We start from the raw sequence: 20,269 nt of genomic DNA, 5'->3' as shown, positions 1-20,269 counted from the left end.
CCAGACTTGCTCGTTTTTACTTTCATTTTAATTCTGTGTTCATGTAACAACAACAGCCATTTATCTGTCAGTCTGCAGACTGTTACAGCTGTTCATAACCTACCAATAAAAATCTAGAAAATGCTTTTGTAAAAAAGCGCATGTCTCCCCCAATGCAAAGTCCTATAGGCAAGAAGTCAATAGGGGTCAGGAGCAAAAGTCAAAGAGACACTGATGGTTGGCTGCAATAGGGATCATCTACTTGGCATGTCCAGTCATCCCGCTAAATTTCAACACTCTTGGCCTAGTGGTTCTCAAGTCACTGGTCAGGCTCCTGTGACCTTGACCTTTGATCAAGTGACTTCAAAATAAATAGGGGTCATGTACTCTGCATGTCCAATCATCCTATTAAGTTTCAACATTGTAGGTCAAGTGGTTCTCAAGTTATTTCCAAAAAATTATTTTACATGAACAGGCCACTGTGACCTTGACTTTTAACAAACTGACCCCAAAATCAATAGGGGTCATCTACTCTGCATGTTCAATCATCCTATGAAGTTTCAACATTCTGGGTCAAGTGGTGCTCAAGTTATTGATCGGAACTGGTTATCAATGTTCAGGCCTCTGTGACCTTGACCTTTGACGGAGTGACCCAAAAAACAATAGGGGTCATTTACTCTGCATGAACAATCATCCTATGAAGTTTTATCATTCTGGGTCAAGAGGTTCTCAAGTTATTGATTGGAAATGGTTTTCCATGTTCAGGCCCCTGTGGCCTTGACCTTTAACAGAGTGACCTTAAAATCGTTAAGGGTCATCTACTCTGCATGACCAATCATCCTATGAAGTTTTATCATTCTGGGTCAAGTGGTTCTCAAGTTACTGACCGGAAATGGTTTTCAATGTTCAGGCCCCTGTGACCTTGACCTTTCACAGAGTGACCCCAAAATCGTTAGGGGTCATCTACTCTGCATGGGCAATCATCCTATTAAGTTTCAACATTCTGGGTCAAGTGGTTCTCAAGTTACTGACCGGAAATGGTTTTCAATGTTCAGGCCCCTGTGACCTTGACCTTTAATGGAGTGACCCCAAAATCGATAGGGGTCATCTACTTTGCATGTACAATCATCCTATGAAGTTTCAACATTCTGGGTCAAGTGGTTCTCTAGTTATTGATCGGAAATGATTTTCCATGTTCAGGCCCCTGTGACCTTCACCTTTGATGGAGTGACCCCAAAATCAATAGGGGTCATCTCCTCTTCATGACCAATCATCCTATGAAGTTTCAACATTCTGGGTCAAGTGGATCTCAAGTTACTGACCGGAAATGGTTTTCAATGTTCAGGCCCCTGTGACCTTGACCTTTGACGGAGTGACCCCAAAAACAATAGGGGTCGTCTACTCCAGCAGCCCTACAACCCTATGAAGTTTGAAGGTTCTAGGTCAAATGGTTCTCCAGTTATTGCTCGGAAATGAAGTGTGACGTACGGACGGACGGACAGACGGACAGGGCAAAAACAATATGTCTCCTGGGGGAGACATAATTATCTGGGCACATACAAAACTGGTTTACTCAGTATGCCCGCCCATTGCACATATATTTAGGTAGGATGTTTGTGGTCTGACTACGGTATACCACCCCTATGTTTTGCTGTTGTAATTTACTTATTTTGAGCACCCCGTTATTTGCAAGTCATTTTGCTTCCATTCCGCTTAGGCCAGTTGTATACAATTTTGAAATAATTTCAGGCTTTACAATCTTTTAGTAAAACAACATTTACATAGTCATTTTGATATAATTCATGCATCAAAACATCTTGTCTCAATTTTACTACATATTCTTATATTTTATTTAATTCTATTTTCCTTACATCATAAACAGAATTGATAATGTATCATTATTTTTCGTAAAGCCTTTCGGCTTTTCGCATGTATATATAGCATTCCATTCTGGACGTTTAAACCTTATCGCAAATTAAAAGATTTCAAATTTACCGCCTGATGACGTCGTAACCTGCGCATGCGCTGCACATCACCCACAATACACCAAATCCCATGAGATTCACTTTCCATTTTGCGGCGTGTTTGAATAGACGTGTCGTATAGAGTTTAAAAAATTTCTATTTTTATGACCGTACCTTTCGGTCTTTAAGTAATTTTCTGGTAACATACGTATATGTAAGTATGTCTGATGATGACCGTACGAGTCTACACCCCTCCGAAGAAGAATTTGAGGGCCCTTACAGAAGCAAGCCTCTGTGGCGTACATGCTGCGTATTTGCTGTGTATATGCCGCGAACACAGTAGTACGCCAGAGGAGTACATTTTACATACACCGCATGCCGCGTACATGCCGCGTACTATTTCGACGAGTACACAGCATGTACGCAGGAGGTCACTAGTACACTTCAAGTACGCAGCACAGACTCTGAAAATTTAAGGAGTACACTGCATGTACGCAGGAGGGACTTGTACAAGAAAATAGTACACTGCATGTACACCGCAGATACTTCGAAATTTATAACACTTTTATTTAGTTGCATTAAAGTTGTTTCCCCTTAATGCAGTTACGCCATTTTCTTCAGATGTTTACCAAATTACATGCTACAAAAATTGATTTATTTCATTGAAAAGTGGATGAAGAAAAGCATACTAATTTATTTGATAACATCAATCTACATTATTTTGGTAAGGGTAAATACTTATTGATGCATGTCACTTATCTTTTTTCTGTTTTTTTCTGTCCAAATGATCAGCATTTGCATAAGAAAGTTGGTGGGGTAAGGAATTTACATTATCACAGCAGTTTCGCCACAAGAGTACACAGCATGTATGCAGCAGGAGTACACAGCATGTACGCTGCAGGACTCGGGCCAGGAGTACACAGAATGTACGCCGCAGGAGTACACAGCATGTACGCCGCAGGACTCGGGCCAGGAGTACACAGAATGTACGCCGCAGGAGTACACAGCATGTACACCGCAGGAGTACACAGCATGTACGCCGCAGGGGTAGTACACCGCAGGCTCATTTGCATGTGAAAAGTGTATGTGCCGCGTACATGCTGCGTACTATTTCCCGCATACTAAATTCCTCCAGCGTACATCCTGTGTACTATGTAGTCCACAGCATGTACGCAGCAAGTAGTACGCGGCAGAGCTCATTTGCATGTCAAAAGTGTACTACAAACGTACTATCGGTGTATGTGCGGTGTATATCCTGCGTACTATTTAAAGCCCTTGATTTCAGTACACATCATGTACGCATCATATACGCTGTATGTACACAGCAAGAGTACGCAGCAGGCCTTTTTTTTCTGTAAGGGGGGTTTTCAGCCGATGACCTACCCCCACCCACTGACGTAAACAACAACGAGACTAAGAAAACCCAGGCTTCTACTAAATTGAAGTCGGTAGTAATTGATCCAAAGAAAAAAGGTAAGGCTCCTGTAAAGGGAAAGGCTGCTGTTAAAACAAGTGTTAAACCTTCGGGCTCTAAAAAATCAAAACCCTCGGGTTCAAATACAAGGTCGGGTACTTCGGACCCACCTGGTCAGTCTCGGAGTCAAAATAGTAATTTGTTTGACATTTCCAAGTTGTCTCCAGAAGATATAACGGGACTTCGGTCAGCGCTAGGAATTGTTGATCAAAATGACAATCTTTATTATGAGATGGATGATTATGATGACTCGTATTTTGATTCTTATGATCAGAATTTTCCAGGTAGTAACCTTAGGGTGACAGTAGATTCTAACGATATTTCTTCGGATGAAAATGAAAATTTATCTGATAAAAGGTTTAAGATTCCAAAGTTAGCATCCAGATTTGATACAAATTCTGCGTTTGGGGATACTAACAGCACCGCTAGTGGTGACTGTGATGATTACACATGGGACTTACCAAAAATGAAAACTCCAGAGCGTGGGCAGCCAATAAGTGATTCTCTAGCCGAGCTAATTAACACTGCGTGTACACAACAGTGTGACACTGACCCTTTGTTCTCAAAATATCCAGTTCCGGCTAATTGTGACAAAGCTATTCCGCCGTTAGTGAATCAGGAAGTTTGGCGGTTTATGGATAAGAAAGGTCACTTAGGTGACAAGGCATTGGTAGATATTCAGAACTTGTTGAGTACTACTTTAGTGCCTCTCAGTAAGTTGGTTGACTTTCATAAAAAGAGTAAAACTATGACTAAAGAAGTAAAGGGTTTATTCTCGGATGTCATTACTGGCTTAGGTCAGGTTCAGTACAGTATCAGCTTGAGAAGGAGATACCATATTAGACCTTATTTGAAAAAGAAATATTCCCCTCTTTGCAATATGACAATGCCTATCACAACTAAATTGTTCGGTGATGATATTTCAAAGGAAGTGAAGTCGTGTGACAATATTTCTTTCTTAGGAAAGGATCCTTACTATCAGAGTAATTTCAGAGGGGCTATTCGTAGTAGAGGTAGATTTCGTGGTCGTCGTGGATATGGTAACTTGGGTTTTGTACCGCAGGGCTTCAATGGTCCTCAGTATGGTGGTTATCAAGGACAAGGATATCGCCAACAGCCATACCCTACAAGGGGTTTTTCGGTACGAGGTGCCGGACAGTATGGTGGACGAACAAGGGCTCCTAGGAGACGTCCTACAGCTACTGTTACATCTGCGTCACTCAGTCGTGACCCAAACGAGGAGGAGTAACAGAAAGGGTAAGTCCTGTTGGACGAACACAATCTTGTTTAGATACATGGACAAGATTTACATCTGATCCTTGGATTTTAGGTGCAGTTTCAGGGTACAAGATTGATTTTGTTGAACAGCCTGTTCAAGATAAAATTCCTAGAGAGATTCCATTTGATATGGATCAAAAAGTAATTGTAAACAATGAAGTTATGGAACTTTTGAATAAGGGTGCGATTGTAGAGTCTGAAATGGAACAAGATCAGTATATTTCTACCATTTTTATTGTGAGTAAACCTGGCAGAAAATTTAGGCCAGTCATTAATTTGAAACATCTCAATGCTTTTGTGCAATATAATCATTTCAAGCAAGAAACATTTAATATTGTACTTGATTTGGTCCAACAGAATGATTATATGACAAAAATAGATTTGTCAGATGCATATTTTTCAATCCCAATACATCCTTCACATTGGAAGTATCTGAAATTCTCTTGGAACAATAAGCTTTATTCGTTTGTTTGCCTACCATTTGGGCTCACAATTGCGCCATATTTGTTTACAAAAATATTACGTCCAATTTTTGCTTGGTTCAGACAACAAAATATTCGTTCGTCATATTATATAGACGATTCAATTAATCTAAATCAAGAAAAGGCTGTTTGTCAAAATAATTGCGTCACTATTGTAGAAACTTTAGAAAGCTTAGGATTCACTTTAAATCGCAAAAAATCTGTTTTGATACCATGTCAAAGATTAGTATTCTTTGGTTACATTCTTGATACTGTGCAATTTAAAGTATTCCTGCCAGATGATAAAGTTCAAAAGATTTTGTCTAAAGCTCATGTTTTGTTGAAGGCAGATTTAGTTGTAGTAAGAGACCTTGCTTCATTTATTGGGCTTATTATTAACGCTTTTAACGCTATATTGGAAGCTCCTTTGCATTATAGGGCTCTTGAAAGGGACAAACTTCTTGGCCTTGGTGACAGTATGGATTTTGATAATGAGATAAGATTGTCTTTATTTAGTAGACAGGAAATTACATGGTGGATAACAAAGATTAATGATACAAATGGGAAAAGAATAAGACCTGTCAATGTATCTAAACGATGTAGAACTGATGCATCATTTCTAGGTTTCGGGGGAATAGACTTGGAAACAGACATTCATACCAATGGTAGATGGAATAATGAAGAAGTTCTTAATGCTAGCATAAACTACCTTGAACTCCTTGCAATTTTCTATTGTTTACAGGCTCTTTATGAAGATTGTAGAGACATACATATAGAGGTGCAGTCTGATAACACTTCTGCCATATCTTATATCAATAAGTTTGGTGGTATGGAGTCTATAGAAATGGATAAGTTGGCTAAACAAATATGGGAATGGTGCTTGCTTAGGCAGATTTATATTTCAGCTGTGCATGTTCCTGGCAGGTTGAATACAGCAGATTTTTATTCCAGGAATTTCTCTGATTCAACCGAGTGGATGTTAAAGCAAGATATATTTAATAGGCTTTGTAGGCATACTTTTTTACCTGATGTAGATGTGTTTGCATCAAGGTTGAACAAACGTTTGCCAAAATTTGTTTCATGGTTCCCTGAACCTGGTGCTATGGCTGTAAATGCATTTTCCTTGTCTTGGAACCAGTTTGTTCCATATTTATTTCCTCCCTTTAATTCAATTGGGAAGGTAATAAATAAAGTAGTATCAGATAAGGTAGACAAAGCTCTCATGGTTGTTCCATACTGGTTTACACAGAGTTGGTTTCCTGTTCTCTTAGAAAATATGTCTGATTTTCCTATCAGATTACCAAGACATCAAGATTTGCTGGCATTACCCCACAACAAAAAGTTTCATCCCTTGGGAAAAAAGCTGAAGATGATTGGCGTGGTTCTATCCGGAAGAGCTTGCAGAGTAGAGGAATTCCAAAAGAAGTTGCTAACTTTATCACAGAGTCATGGTCTGGAGGAACAACCAAGCAGTACGGCAGTGCTTGGAAAAAGTGGTGTATGTGGAATAGTATTAGGTTTTCCAGTCCATTTTATTCGTCTGAAACGGTAGTATTAAGTTATTTGTACTATCTATTTAGAAGTGGTAAGTCATACTCTATTATAAATATACACAAAGCAATGCTGCTTCAGACTTTACAAATTTTTGGAAATTCTTGGTGTAAAGAAACTGCTTTGATTTCTCGTTTTATGAAGAGTGTGTTTATACATAAACCCTCAAAGCCTAGATATGTTATGACATGGAATGTGTCTACTGTGTTAAGGTATTTGCAAAGCTTGATGCCTTTATCCAAGTTGTCGTTAAAACTGTTGACATTGAAAACATTAGCTTTGGTTGCATTAGCAACAGCGCCTAGAGCTCAGACATTATGTGCATTAGATTTAAATAATATGATTGTTCAAAAACAAGCAGTTGTTTTTACCTTTTCTGAAATTCTGAAAACGTCCAAAGCAGGACAGTGCTATTCTCTGAAGGTAGAACACTATACAGATGAGAGAATTTGTGCAATGCATACTTTGTTGTATTATGTTCAAAAGATGGCTTCTATGAGGAAAAGTGACAGAGTTTTTGTTTCTTTTGTAACACTTGATGCGGTAACAACTAGTACGTTATCAAGATGGCTCAAAATTGTGCTTGAACTTTCTGGTATAGATACTTCTATTTACAAGGGACATTCATATAGGGGGGCATCAGCCTCAGCAGCTTATAGTAAAGGCTGTAGTATTAGTAATATTATTTCGCAGGGTAACTGGAAGTCGGATAAGAATTTTAAAAAATTTTATTGTAGACATTCTGAGAGTGATGTGTCTTACAACGATGCTGTATTTGGTCATGAATGATTATTTGATGAATAATAAATTAAGGCATTGTAAACTGTATTTTTGTTGCCTTTAAAGATGCTATATATACATGCGAAAAGCCGAAAGGCTTTACGAAAAATAATGTGCCCCCATCCCAGCTTTAGTGCAGGATGGAGGGCATTATTTGAGTAAAGCCGGAGGCTGAGCATGTATATACCCTGCCCTTTGTGTAGTGAGTTTGAGTCACATTGTGTTGGAAGCTTTTTAGAATTGGTGTTGTTATATGCCCTCCCTTTTTGTATTATGTTTTTAAGCAACAAAAATTTTCTTTAAATTGTGAATCTCATGGGATTTGGTGTATTGTGGGTGATGTGCAGCGCATGCGCAGGTTACGACGTCATCAGGCGGTAAATTTGAAATCTTTTAATTTGCGATAAGGTTTAAACGTCCAGAATGGAATGCTATATATACATGCTCAGCCTCCGGCTTTACTCAAATAATGCCCTCCATCCTGCACTAAAGCTGGGATGGGGGCACATTTTATGCAAATGTTAACATAAGACCAATACTGGCCCACCGTTACAGTTTACCGTTTAAGGCTTATATTTATTATTTCACTTCATTGCCCATGTTGAGGACAACTCTGTAACAACAAACACTACCAACAAATCAGTGATGCACAAAACTTCTCTGAATACAGGCAGCCATCCAAAACAAAAACTGACGAAAACACACAAACATTTAACAAGAGTGTACATAGCACACAGCACATAGCACTGTCAGTCCTTTGAATCAGAATATGGACAATGCTATCTCTACTTCAGCACACATTAATACAACCCATAAAAGAGTGACCCTTCCATGCAACAATGGGCACCCTCCAGTACTTAACAGTATAGCTAACCCTGATACAAGCATGAACGTTGTGAATTCCTCGCAAATTCCTGTTTTCTCAGTGACACAAACAGCTCAGGATCTGCTTCTGCTGAAGATGTCAAACGCCTGGCTGCTAATTAGGAAGACAAGGAGCCTACTGACGCTGGATTCTGGAGTAAGGTATTTGTCCTTGAAAGTTTCAACAGAACAAGATATCCAGCACTCAAAACACTTGTGTCATCATTGCTGACTGTTTTCAGTGGACCACTGGTAGAATCCAGCTTCAACATTAAGGACGATATAATTGAGAAAGACCAAGCAAGTTTGCCTGTTGAAAATTATGAAGCTGTAGCAATTGTAACTAGAATGTGTCTGTAGGACACAGGGTGTGCCCACACTGGTACATTTGTCATAAATGAGGGCCAAAAATTCAAATATTTGCAGTCTTAATGGGGTATAGCCTCAAAAATCATTTTATGAAAAGGATTCATTATTCTAGGCCCTTTACTTTTTGAGCTATGAGCATCACAAACAAAAAATCCACTATTTTTGTTATTTCACGGGCCATAACTCTGCAATAAGAGCTAAGATTCTCAAGAGGAATGCCAAGTGTGCAAATTCACATCATGATAAAGACTCCAGCATGGTTTCCTGAATTTACATCTGATACTTTTTGAGCTAGGCACATAATTAGGTGAAAAAGTGCATTTTTTTTACTATTTCAGGGGCTATAACTTTATAAATAGGGGTGGAGCCAGCCAAAAAATTAGAGGTGTGCAAGATTATATCATGATAAAGACTTATGCAAGTTTTCAACCATTTATATTTAATACTTTTTGAGCTAGGTGCATCACAAGGTGAAAATGTGTATTTTTGACTATTTCAGGGGCCATAACTCTAAAAATAGGGGGCGGACCCAAATGAAAACTAGAAGATGCTTTTGCAAAAAAGCGCATGTCTCCCCCAATGCAAAGGCACGAAGTCAATAGGAGTCAGGAGCGAAAGTCAAAGAGACACCGATGGTTGGCTGCAATAGGGATCATCTACCTGGCATGTCCAGTCATCCTGCTAAGTTTCAACACTCTTGGCCTAGTGGTTCTCAAGTCACTGTTCAGGCTCCTGTGACCTTGACCTTTGATCAAGTGACCCCAAAATAAATAGGGGTCATCTACTCTGCATGTCCAATCATCCTATTAAGTTTCAACATTCTAGGTCAAGTGGTTCTCAAGTTATTTTCCGGAAATGATTTCACATGACCAGGCCCCTGTGACCTTGACCTTTAATAGACTGACCCAAAAATCAATAGGGGTCATCTACTCTGCATGTTCAATTATCCTATGAAGTTTCAACATTCTGGATCAAGAGGTTCTCAAGTTATTGATCGGAAATGGTTATCAATGTTCAGGCCCCTGTGACCTTGACCTTTGATCAAGTGACCCCAAAATTGATAGGGGTCATCTACTTTGCATGTACAATCATTCTATGAAGTTTCAACATTCTGGGTCAAGTGGTACTCAAGTTTTTGATTGGAAATGGTTTTCAATGTTCTGGCCCCTGTGACCTTGACCTTTAACAGAGTGACCCCAAAAACAATAGCGGTCATCTACTCTACATGACCAATCATCCTATGAAGTTTCAACATTCTGGGACAAGTGGTTCTCTAGTTATTGATCGGAAATGGTTTTCAATGTTCAGGCCCCTGTGACCTTGACCTTTGACGGAGTGACCCAAAAATCAATAGGGGTCATCTACTCTTCATGAACAATCATCCTATTAAGTTTCAACATTCTGGGACAAGTGGTTCTCTAGTTATTGATCGGAAATGGTTTTCAATGTTCAGGCCCCTGTGTCCTTGAACTTTGACGGAGTGACCCCAAAATCAATAGGGGTCATCTACTCTTCATGACCAATCATCCTATTAAGTTTCAACATTCTGGGTCAAGTGGTTCTCTAGTTATTGATCGGAAATGGTTTTCAATGTTCAGGCCCCTGTGACCTTGACCTTTGACAGAGTGACCATAAAAACAATAGGGGACGTCTACTCCAGCAGCCCTACAACCCTATGAAGTTTGAAGGTTCTAGGTCAAATGGTTCTCCAGTTATTGCTCGGAAATGAAGTGTGACGTACGGACGGACGGACAGGGCAAAAACAATATGTCTCCCCCAGAGGAGGGTGGGGGGGAGACATAAATAGAAGGTGTGCAAGTTCATATCATGATTAAGACTCATGCAAGTTTTTCATGAATCTATATCAAATACTTTCTGAGCTAGGCATGTCTCAAGGCGAAAATATGCATATTTGACTATTTCAGGGGCCATAACTCTGAAAATAGGGGGCTGACCCAAATGAAAAATAGGAGGTGCACAAGTTCATATCATGATTAAGACTCATGCAAGGTTTCATGAATCTATATCAAACACTTTTGAGCTAGGCATGTCACAAGGTGAAAATGCACATTTTTTACTATTTCAGGGGCCATAACTCTGAAAATAGGGGGCAAAGCCATATGAAAAATAGGAGGTGCACAAGTTCATATCATAATCAAGACTCATGCAAGGTTTCATGTATCTATATCAAATACTTTTTGAGCTAGGCATGTCACAAGGTGAAAATGTGCATTTCTGACTATTTCAGGGGCCATAACTCTAAACAAGAGGGTCATGATGACCCTGGATCGCTCACCAGAGTAATATGAGCTACATGTTTCAAATGTCAAACTGATGATTTTTAGAATTGTTTTGGAAGACTTTCTGATGTACAATTAAGTAACCCCTGGGGCGGGGCCAAGTTTACCCCGGGGGTCATGAATGGAACAAAGTTTGTAGAAGTCTACTAGGCAATGTAACATATCAAATATCTAAGATCTAGGCCTTCTGGTTTATTTTTAGCAAATTTATGAAGATTTCTTTATATACAATCAAGTAACCCCTGGGGCTGGGTAAATTTGACCCTGTGGGGTCCAGATTTGAAATTTTTTTGTAGAAGTCTACTAGGCAATGCTACACGTCAAACATCTAAGATCTAGGCCTTCTGGTTTATTTTTAGAAAATTTTTGAAGATTTTCCTATGTGTACAATCAAGTGACCTCATCGGGGGTCATGATTTGAAAATGTTTTGTAGAAGTCTACTAGGCAATGCTACATGTCAAATATTTAAGATCTAGGCCTTTTGGTTCATTTTTAGAAAAATTTTGAAGATTTTCCTATGTAAAATCAAGTGACCCCTGGGCCGAGGTCCATTTTAACCCCAGGGGTCATGATTAGAGGTCCATTAGGCAATGCTGCACGTGAAATATCTAAGCTGTAGGCCTTCTGGTTTATTTTTAGAAAATTTTTGAAGATTTTCCTATGTAAAATCAAGTGACCCCTGGGGCGGGGTCAATTTTGACAGATGGGGGTCATGATTTGAACCAATTTTGTAGAGATCCACTAGGCAATGCTACACGTGAAATATCTAAACTCTAGGCCTTCTGTTTATTTTTAGAAAATTTTTGAAGATTTTCCTATGTAAAATCAAGTGACCCCTGGGGCGGGGTCAATTTTGACCCCGGGGTCATGATTTGAACAACTTAAGTAGAAGTCCTCTAGGCAATGCTACATGTCAAATATCTAAGCTCTAGGTCTTCTGGTTTTTGAGAAGAAGATTTTTTAAGATTTTCCTATGTAAAATCAAGTGACCCCAAGGGCGGGGTCAATTTTGACCCTGGGGTCATGATTTGAACAAATTTGGTAGAGGTCCACTAGGCAATGCTTCACACCAAATATCTAAGCTCTAGGGCTTCTGGTTTTGAGAAGAAGATTTTTAAAGTGTTTCCTTTCTGTTGCCATGGCAACCAGAGTTCTGCATGGAATTCAATTCTTTGAATAATTTTTAAAGAAGACCATCCAAGGAACATCCCTGTGAAGTTTCAGGGGCCATAACTTTGAAAATAGGGGGTGGAGCCAGACGAAAAATACGAGGTGCGCAAGTTCATACCATGATAAACACTCATGCAAGGTTTCATCAATTTGTATCAAATACTTTTCCAGCTAGGCGCGTCACGAACTTCGGACGGACGAACGGATGGACGGACGCACGCATGGACAAGACCAAATCTGTATGCCCCCACCACTCATGGGGGGCACAAAAACAACTCTAAGGAAGAACAAGAGGGCCATGAAGGCCCTGTATCGCTCACCTGACCTAGGAATCATCAAGATTAACATTCTGACCAAATTTCATTAAGATATGGTCAAAAATGTGGCCTCTAGAGGGTTAACTATCTTTTTCTTTGATCTGACCTGGTGACCTAGTTTATCACCAAGATTAAGTTTCTGACCAAGTTTCATTAAGATATGGTCATAAATGTGGTCTCATGAGTGTTAACTAGCTTTTCCTTTGATTTGACCTAGTGACCTAGTTCTTTATCCTACATGACCCAGATTCAAACTGGATCTTGAGATCATCAAGATTAACATTCTGACCAAATTTCATGAAGATAAAGGCATAAATGTGGCCTCTACAGTGTTAACAAGCTTTTCCTTTGATTTGACCTGTTGTCCTAGTTTTTGACCCCGGATGACCCAATATCGACCTCGTCCAAGATTTTATTGAGAGTAACATTCTGACCAAGTTTCATGAAGATTGGGCCAAAATTGTGACCTCTCGAGTGTTAACAAGCTTTTCCTGTGATTTGACCTGGTGACTTAGTTTTTGACCCAAGCTGACCCAATATCAAACTCGTCCAAGAATTTATTGAGGGCAATATTCTGACCTAGATTCATTAAGATTGGTCCAAAATTGTGACCTCTAGAGTGTTAACAGTCAAATTGTTGACAACGGTCACGGACACAGGGCGATCACAAAAGCTCACCTTGAGCACTTTATGCTCACGTGAGCTAATAATGAGAAAAGTACAACCATGAAGATAGATACAAGGATGAAACAGTCTTGTGTTAATGCATATAGCACTTACAAACTGTATTTGAAGAAGAAAGAACAGAAGCAGCAACAAATGCAAGACAAGTTGAATGCCTCTTTGCAACTTTTGAAAGCAGAAAAAGCCAAACAAGATGATGGCCCTATATCGCTCACCTGAGTACCATTGCTTTCGCCAAAAACATAAAGAAAAAATTCTTACAAGGTACAGATATGTCAAAATACACCTAAAAATTGGAGGTACCATCCATGTTGTACCACAGAAAAGTGGTCTCAGTTTTTCCCTACGGTCAATAATAACAAGAGCTCGTCGAACACGAAATGTCCCACTTGATGCATTCAGTAATTGCACAAGGAACAGAAATTATATGCTCACTGTAAACAAAAGTTCTACCATTCTGGTTTAATCTGACCTTGACCTTTAACCTATTAACCTAACAAGCGATTACAGAGTGATCTTTGCGCCATCCACTGAGCCATTTTTGAATGTTCCAAATTTCAAGACCTGCTCAACGCCAAAATCAATGTCAAATTTCATTTCGGTACAAAACAATGTGTATGTGGTCCAAATTTGAAAGCTGTGGCTTGAGAAATGTGAAAGCAGGTCACTAAATCAATTTCAAGGTCAAAGTTCATTTTGGTAGGCAGAACTATGCATGTGCTTCAAATTTGAAGGCTGTAGCTTGAGAAATGTGAAAGTAGGTAATAGGTAAAAATCAATGTCAAATTTCATTTCAGAACACAAAAACATGCATGCGGTCCAAATTTGAAGCCTGTACCTTCAGAAATGTGAAAGTAGGTCATTATGTCAATCTCAAGATCAAAGTTCATTTCGGTACACAAAACTATGCATGTTGTTCAAATTTGAAGACTGTAGCTTGAGAAATGTGAAAGTAGGTCACTAGGTCAAAATCAAGGTCAAATTTTATTTCGGAACACAAAACTATGCAAGTGGTCCAAATTTGAAGCCTGTACCTTCAGAAATGTGAAAGTAGGTCACTAGGTCAATCTCAAGATTAAAGTTCATTTCAGTACACAAAACTATGCTTGTGGTTCAAATTTGAAGGCTGTACCTTGAGAAATGTGAAAGTAGGTCACTAGGTCAAAATCAAATTTTATTTTGGAACAAAAAACTATGCATGTGGTCCAAATTTGAAGCCTGCACCTTCAAAAATGTGAAAGTAGGTCACTAGGTCAATAACAAGGTCAAAGTTTTTTTCGGTACACAAACCTATGCATGTGGTCCAAATTTGAAGGCTGTAGCTACAGAAATGTGAAAGTAGGTCACTAGGTCAATATCAAGGTCAACTCGTGTCAAGGTTCATCTTGCCACTCAAAACTATACATGTGGTCCAAATTTGAATGATGTAAGTTATGGACGTGAAGGTTCTAATTTTTCCCTATATAAGTCTAAATGAACCATATGACCCCTGGGGCAGGGCCATATTTGACCATAGAGGGATAATTTGAACAAACTTTGTAGATAACCACTAGATGATGCTACATTACAAAATATCAAAGCCATAGTCTTTGTGGTTTGGACAAGAAGATTTTCAAAGTTTTTCCCTATATAAGTCTCTGTCAACCATGTGACCCCCAGGGCGGAGCCATATTTGACCCTAGGGGAATAGTTTGAACAATCTTAGTAGAGGACCACTAGATGATGTCATATACAAAATATCAAAGCCCTAGGCCCTGTGGTTTTGGACAAGAGGTTTTTCAAAGTTTTTTCCTATATAAGTCTATATAAACCATGTGACCCCCGGGGTAGGGCCATATTTGACCCCAGGGAAATAATCTTAACAATCCTGACAGAGGACCACTAGATTTTGCTACATACCAAATATCAAACCCCTAGGTCCTATGGTTTTGGACAAGAAGATCAGAAACTGTTTTAACTGTTCCTGGCCAATGTGACCTTGACCTTTGACCTAATAACCTCAAAATCATTAGGGGTCATCTGCTGGTCATGGCCAACCTAACTATCAATTTTCCTGACACTAGGCCCAAGTGTTCTAGAGTTATTGCCTGGAAACCATTTTACTGTTCCTGGTCACTGTGACCTTGACCTTTGACATACTGACCTCAAAATCAATAGGGGTCATCTGCTGGTCATGACCAACCTCCCTATCAACTTTCGTGACCCTAGGCCCAAGCGTTCTTGAGTTACCACCCAGAAACCGTTTTCATGTTCAGGGTCACTGTGACCTTGACCTTTAACATACCGAACTCAAAATCAATAGGGGTCATCTGCTGGTCATTACCAACCTCCCTATCAACTTCCATGATCCTAGGCCCAAGTATTCTTGAGTTATCATCCGGAAACCGTTTTACTATTCAGGGTCAATGTGACCTTGACCTTTGACATTACAGACCTCAAAATCAATAGGGGTCATCTGCTGGACATGACCAACCTCCCTATCAACTTTCATAATCCTAGGCCCAAGCGTTCTTGAGTTATCATCCTGAAATGGACTGGTCTACATTCCGACCGACCGACCTACTTACCCAACATCTGCAAAACAATATACCCCTCCTTCTTCGAAGAGGGGGCATAAAAAGGATGGAACTGGGGCAGTTTTGTTTCATACATAGAACAATAGCATACTTTTAGCCCAGGACTAGATGATTGCTTGCGTTGGTATCAACTCGTCTGACCAACCTTCCCAGCAAGTTACGGGCTTTAGTCTCGCTTGTGTCATTTTTGAGCAAATCTGAAAGACATAGTCTAAGGTCTATGACGATGATCATGAGCATTATTTTCATTTCATTGTAAAATTAGGTTTTTCTTTGAAAGTCAACAGGTGTACGACTCCAAAGTAGTCTTGTTTATTTTATTACAAACACACTTTTTGTAGCTCGACTATTCAAAGATTTAGGGAGCTATCCTACTCGCCCCGGCAAAGTCCATTGAGATATTGCTTACATATTTTGCATATTTGTTTATTATCGTGACCCCAGTCTGTAAAAAAAACTAAGCAAAGATATCAAGCATTTTGACTGAATTTGACATTGGTTCCTTTTCGACTTAGATAGAATGTGTTTATTGTAATGTTTAAGTTTGCATACCATCCCAAATATTTTCAAAGTCCATTGAGATATTGCTTTCATATTTTGCATACTTGTACACCATCATGACCTCAGTCTGTAAAAATGAAAAGGCAACTCTATCAAGCATTTTGACTGAATTATAGCCCCTTTTCAATTTAAAACATGCTTACTGTAATGTTAAAGTTTTACTCAAAGCTTATATTATACTATCAAACACTGTGAATAGTCGAGCACATTGTCCACTGGCAGCTTTTGTTTTACAAATTAATTACTGATATTCCATTAATTGAACCACATTCTACTGGTGTAGCCAGTTTGCACCTATTTTCGCGGTACTAACTTACTAAGAGAATAAATGATTATGGAAAGAAAAACAATATTATGTTGCTGTTATTTCCTATTTACTTAATAAACCTTTTCTTTTCCACTATTATTTCAAGCAGAAAATCATTTTTCTAGTCCTTGTTTACTTTTAAACCCATCATGTTTCCGGTACCTGTGACTTTCACTCTCACCAAGGGAGTTAATTCTAATTTCGCTGTACAGCATCCAACTTAATAAAGCGCTTCTTGTGAAAATGTAAAATGTATAGGACTCCTAAATTTTCATAATAAATTCGTGTTTTAGACTTTAAAAATTACTGCAATGTAAAATTAACACAGTGGAAGGGTAATTCCATCAAATATATGGACAACAAACAATTCATTACCGATTTTACTTAGTCAAAAAATTGACGAGGAAATTTAACAAGAGGACCATGATGGTCATGAATCGCTCACCTATCCCCACATGACCCAGTGTTCAACTGAGTATGACGTCGTTATTTCTATTATTTGACACAGTGACCTAGTTTTTGAGCACATGTGACCTAGATATCATCAAGATAAAAAATTCTGACCAATTTTCATGAAGATCCATTGAAAAATATGGCCTCTAGAGAGGTCACAAGGTTTTTCTATTATTTGACCTAATGACCTAGTTTTTGAAGGCACGTGACCCACTTTTAAACTTGACCTAGATATCATCAAGGTGAACATTCTCACCAATTTTCATGAAGATCTCAAGAAAAATATGGCCTCTAGAGAGGTCACAAGGTTTTTCTATTTTTCGACCTACTGACCTAGTTTTTGACCGCACATGACCCAGTTACGAACCTGACCTAGATATCATCAAGATGAACATTCTCACCAATTTTCATGAAGATCCATTGAGAAATATGGCCTCTAGAGAGGTCACAAGGTTTTTTCTATTTTTAGACCTACTGACCTAGTTTTTGACCCCACGTGACCCAGTTTCGAATCTGACTTAGATATCATGAAGATGAACATTCTGACCAATATTCATGAAGATCTCATGAAAAATATGGCCTCTAGAGAGGTCACAAGGTTTTTCTATTTTTAGATCTACTGACCTAGTTTTTAACCCCACGTGACCCAGTTTCGAACTTGACCTAGATATCTTCAAGGTAAACATTCTGACCAATTTTCATGAAGATCCATTGAAAAATATCGCCTCTAGAGAGGTCACAAGGTTTTCCTATTTTTAGACCTACTGACCTAGTTTTTGACCGCACGTGACCCAGTTTCGAACTTGACCTAGATATCATCAAGGTGAACATTCTTACCAATTTTCATGAAGATTCATTGAGAAATATGGCCTCTAGAGAGGTCACAAGGTTTTTCTATTTTTAGATCTACTGACCGAGATTTTGACCCTACGTGACCCAGTTTCAAACTTGACCTAGATATCATCAAGGTAAACATTCTGACCAATATTCATGAAGATCTTGTGAAATATATGGCCTCTAGAGAGGTCACAAGGTTTTTCTATTTTTAGATCTACTGACCTAGTTTTTAACCCCACGTGACCCAGTTTCGAACCTGACCTAGATATCATCAAGGTCAACATTCTCACCAATTTTCATGAAGATCCATTGAGAAATATGGCCTCTAGAGAGGTCACAAGGTTTTTCTATTTTTAGACCTACTGACCTAGTTTTTGACCCCACGTGACCCAGTTTCGAACTTGACCTAGATATCATCAAGGTGAACATTCTGACCAATTTTCATGAAGATCTTGTGAAATATATGGCCTCTAGAGAGGTCACAAGGTTTTTCTATTTTTAGATCTACTGACCTAGATTTTGACGGCACGTGACCCAGTTTCGAACTTGACCTAGATATCATCAAGATGAACATTCTGACCAACTTTCATAAAGATCCCATGAAAAATATGACCTCTAGAGTGGTCACAAGCAAAAGTTTACGGACGCACAGATGGACGACGGACGACGGACACCGCGCGATCACAAAAGCTCACCTTGTCACTTTGTGACAGGTGAGCTAAAAATAATTAACCTACGTTTACAAAAATAGAATGTGAACGTAATAGCTTTCCAAGTACTTCAAATTTGTTTACTGTAGAGAGCGCCGAACATTGTTGTTCTCGCAAAAATCAAATACCGTGAGACCAGATGTAACGCGAAAATAGCAGCAATATACACTGAAAAACAAAATGTTTGTGCAAGAAATACCATAAGTTCTGTTGATGTTTCTCCGTTTGACTCGCCAATTTCGAAATCAATGATAACCGTATGTCAGTGATATCCGTAGAATTCCATAAACCACATGACTGATTTTACTTTCCCAACCTTTTCTGTGTCAATTAAATCTTAATTGAGAAAGGAATCAACTATTTTAATAGTCAGAGTTTTTCTGTAACAAACTAAATCTTAATTAAGAAATAAATTAACATTTTCTAGAACACATTTTGAACAGAGTATTTGCTGATGTTGATACAGTTTGTTTTTAACTTCACCTATTCTATTTCAATCAAGAATTTTCAAAAAAACTGCTAATGAGTGCACCTGTGAGATTCTTGTGAACATCAGTAAATAGATCAGAACAAAATGCACAATAAGGAAGTAATGTTTAAAATCCGTCTAATATTACAAACTTGCTGACTCCAAAACTAACGATTTCTCACAAAATCAAACCACAAAAAATGCAGAAAATTCATATGAAGTCCAACACGAAAAGTGACTCTAAATTTCAACAGAGTTGTCCGCCCCCTCCCCCACTTTGAAACAATTATTGACAACAAACACATACAGTTGAATATCGTTACCTCGATATCTGTTAGCTCGATACTCCGGTTAGCACGATGTGTTTTAGTCGGACCCTATTTTTCCCTATATATTTCAATGTGATTATTTATCATTACCTCGATATAATTAGCTCGATATTTTGTTTAGCTCGATGACATTTTTCAGTCCCGTCAACTTACCTGTACTGTTTTTACACCTGGTTTCGTCGATATCACAGCTTGTCAAAAATATCAATGTTATGTGTAATGTGTGAAAATCAACCTATTGTTGTCTAGCGATGTATTAATCATAATCAAGTTAGATTGTGTGTTTTTATTTAATCTTTAAATTCAATTTAAATGTCAGGAAGTTTGCATTTAATTCCCAAAAATTAATCTAGTCTTATAAAACTATGTGCAAGCGGGCAAGCTGTTTTCCAATATAACAACTAAAAAAATCTGCCATTTAGGGTGGAGTAATTGTAATTCTTTCTTTATTTATTTGCATTTAAGGCCACCGGCCCATACACAATAGTATAATACAAGCATAAATAATAAAATATGTGTATGTTGTCATGACAAAATGTTCAGGTAAAGGTATATGGTAATACAAAACTAAATAATTAAACAAAACGTAAGTGATGACAAAATGTTACATCTAAACAAAATTACATGACATTATAAATATACACTGTGCTAGGTCACATTGCATACCTAATAATTTAAAGTTACGATATTATTTCAGAGCGTAATTTCATGGCATAATATATAAACTGTGAAAGGTTACGCAGTAACAAGCAATTCTTACTAGACATTAAAACATTAAATTTGTGTATAGTTGGATGGCGCCAAAACTTATCAGGTATATATCGTATGCGAATTA

At 38.5% G+C, this 20,269-nt stretch overlaps 2 protein-coding genes across 2 annotated transcripts; both read left to right on the top strand.

Moving 5' to 3' along the window:
- The first annotated feature begins 3,939 nt into the window (after positions 1-3,939).
- On the top strand, positions 3,940-6,585 carry LOC123540161 (uncharacterized). Its single transcript, XM_045324969.2, has 2 exons — positions 3,940-4,674; positions 6,453-6,585. Exon 1 carries the CDS (start codon positions 4,052-4,054, stop codon positions 4,664-4,666), a length of 615 nt encoding a protein of 204 aa, XP_045180904.2. The 5' UTR covers positions 3,940-4,051; the 3' UTR covers positions 4,667-4,674; positions 6,453-6,585.
- On the top strand, positions 5,635-6,708 carry LOC123541290 (uncharacterized). Its single transcript, XM_045326705.2, has one exon. It carries the CDS (start codon positions 5,635-5,637, stop codon positions 6,706-6,708), a length of 1,074 nt encoding a protein of 357 aa, XP_045182640.2.
- The last annotated feature ends 13,561 nt before the right edge of the window (positions 6,709-20,269 follow it).

This window comes from Mercenaria mercenaria, chromosome 4 (genome assembly GCF_021730395.1).
Source record: "Mercenaria mercenaria strain notata chromosome 4, MADL_Memer_1, whole genome shotgun sequence".
In the NCBI taxonomy this organism is placed as follows: domain Eukaryota; kingdom Metazoa; phylum Mollusca; class Bivalvia; order Venerida; family Veneridae; genus Mercenaria; species Mercenaria mercenaria.
Note: the sequence above shows the minus strand (reverse complement) of the source record. Positions and strands in the feature narration are given on the sequence as shown.

Coding starts and splice junctions, on each gene's coding strand:
- LOC123540161 (XM_045324969.2), top strand. CDS start 4,052: ATGGATAAGAAAGGTCACTTAGGTGACAAGGCATTGGTAGATATTCAG.
- LOC123541290 (XM_045326705.2), top strand. CDS start 5,635: ATGGATTTTGATAATGAGATAAGATTGTCTTTATTTAGTAGACAGGAA.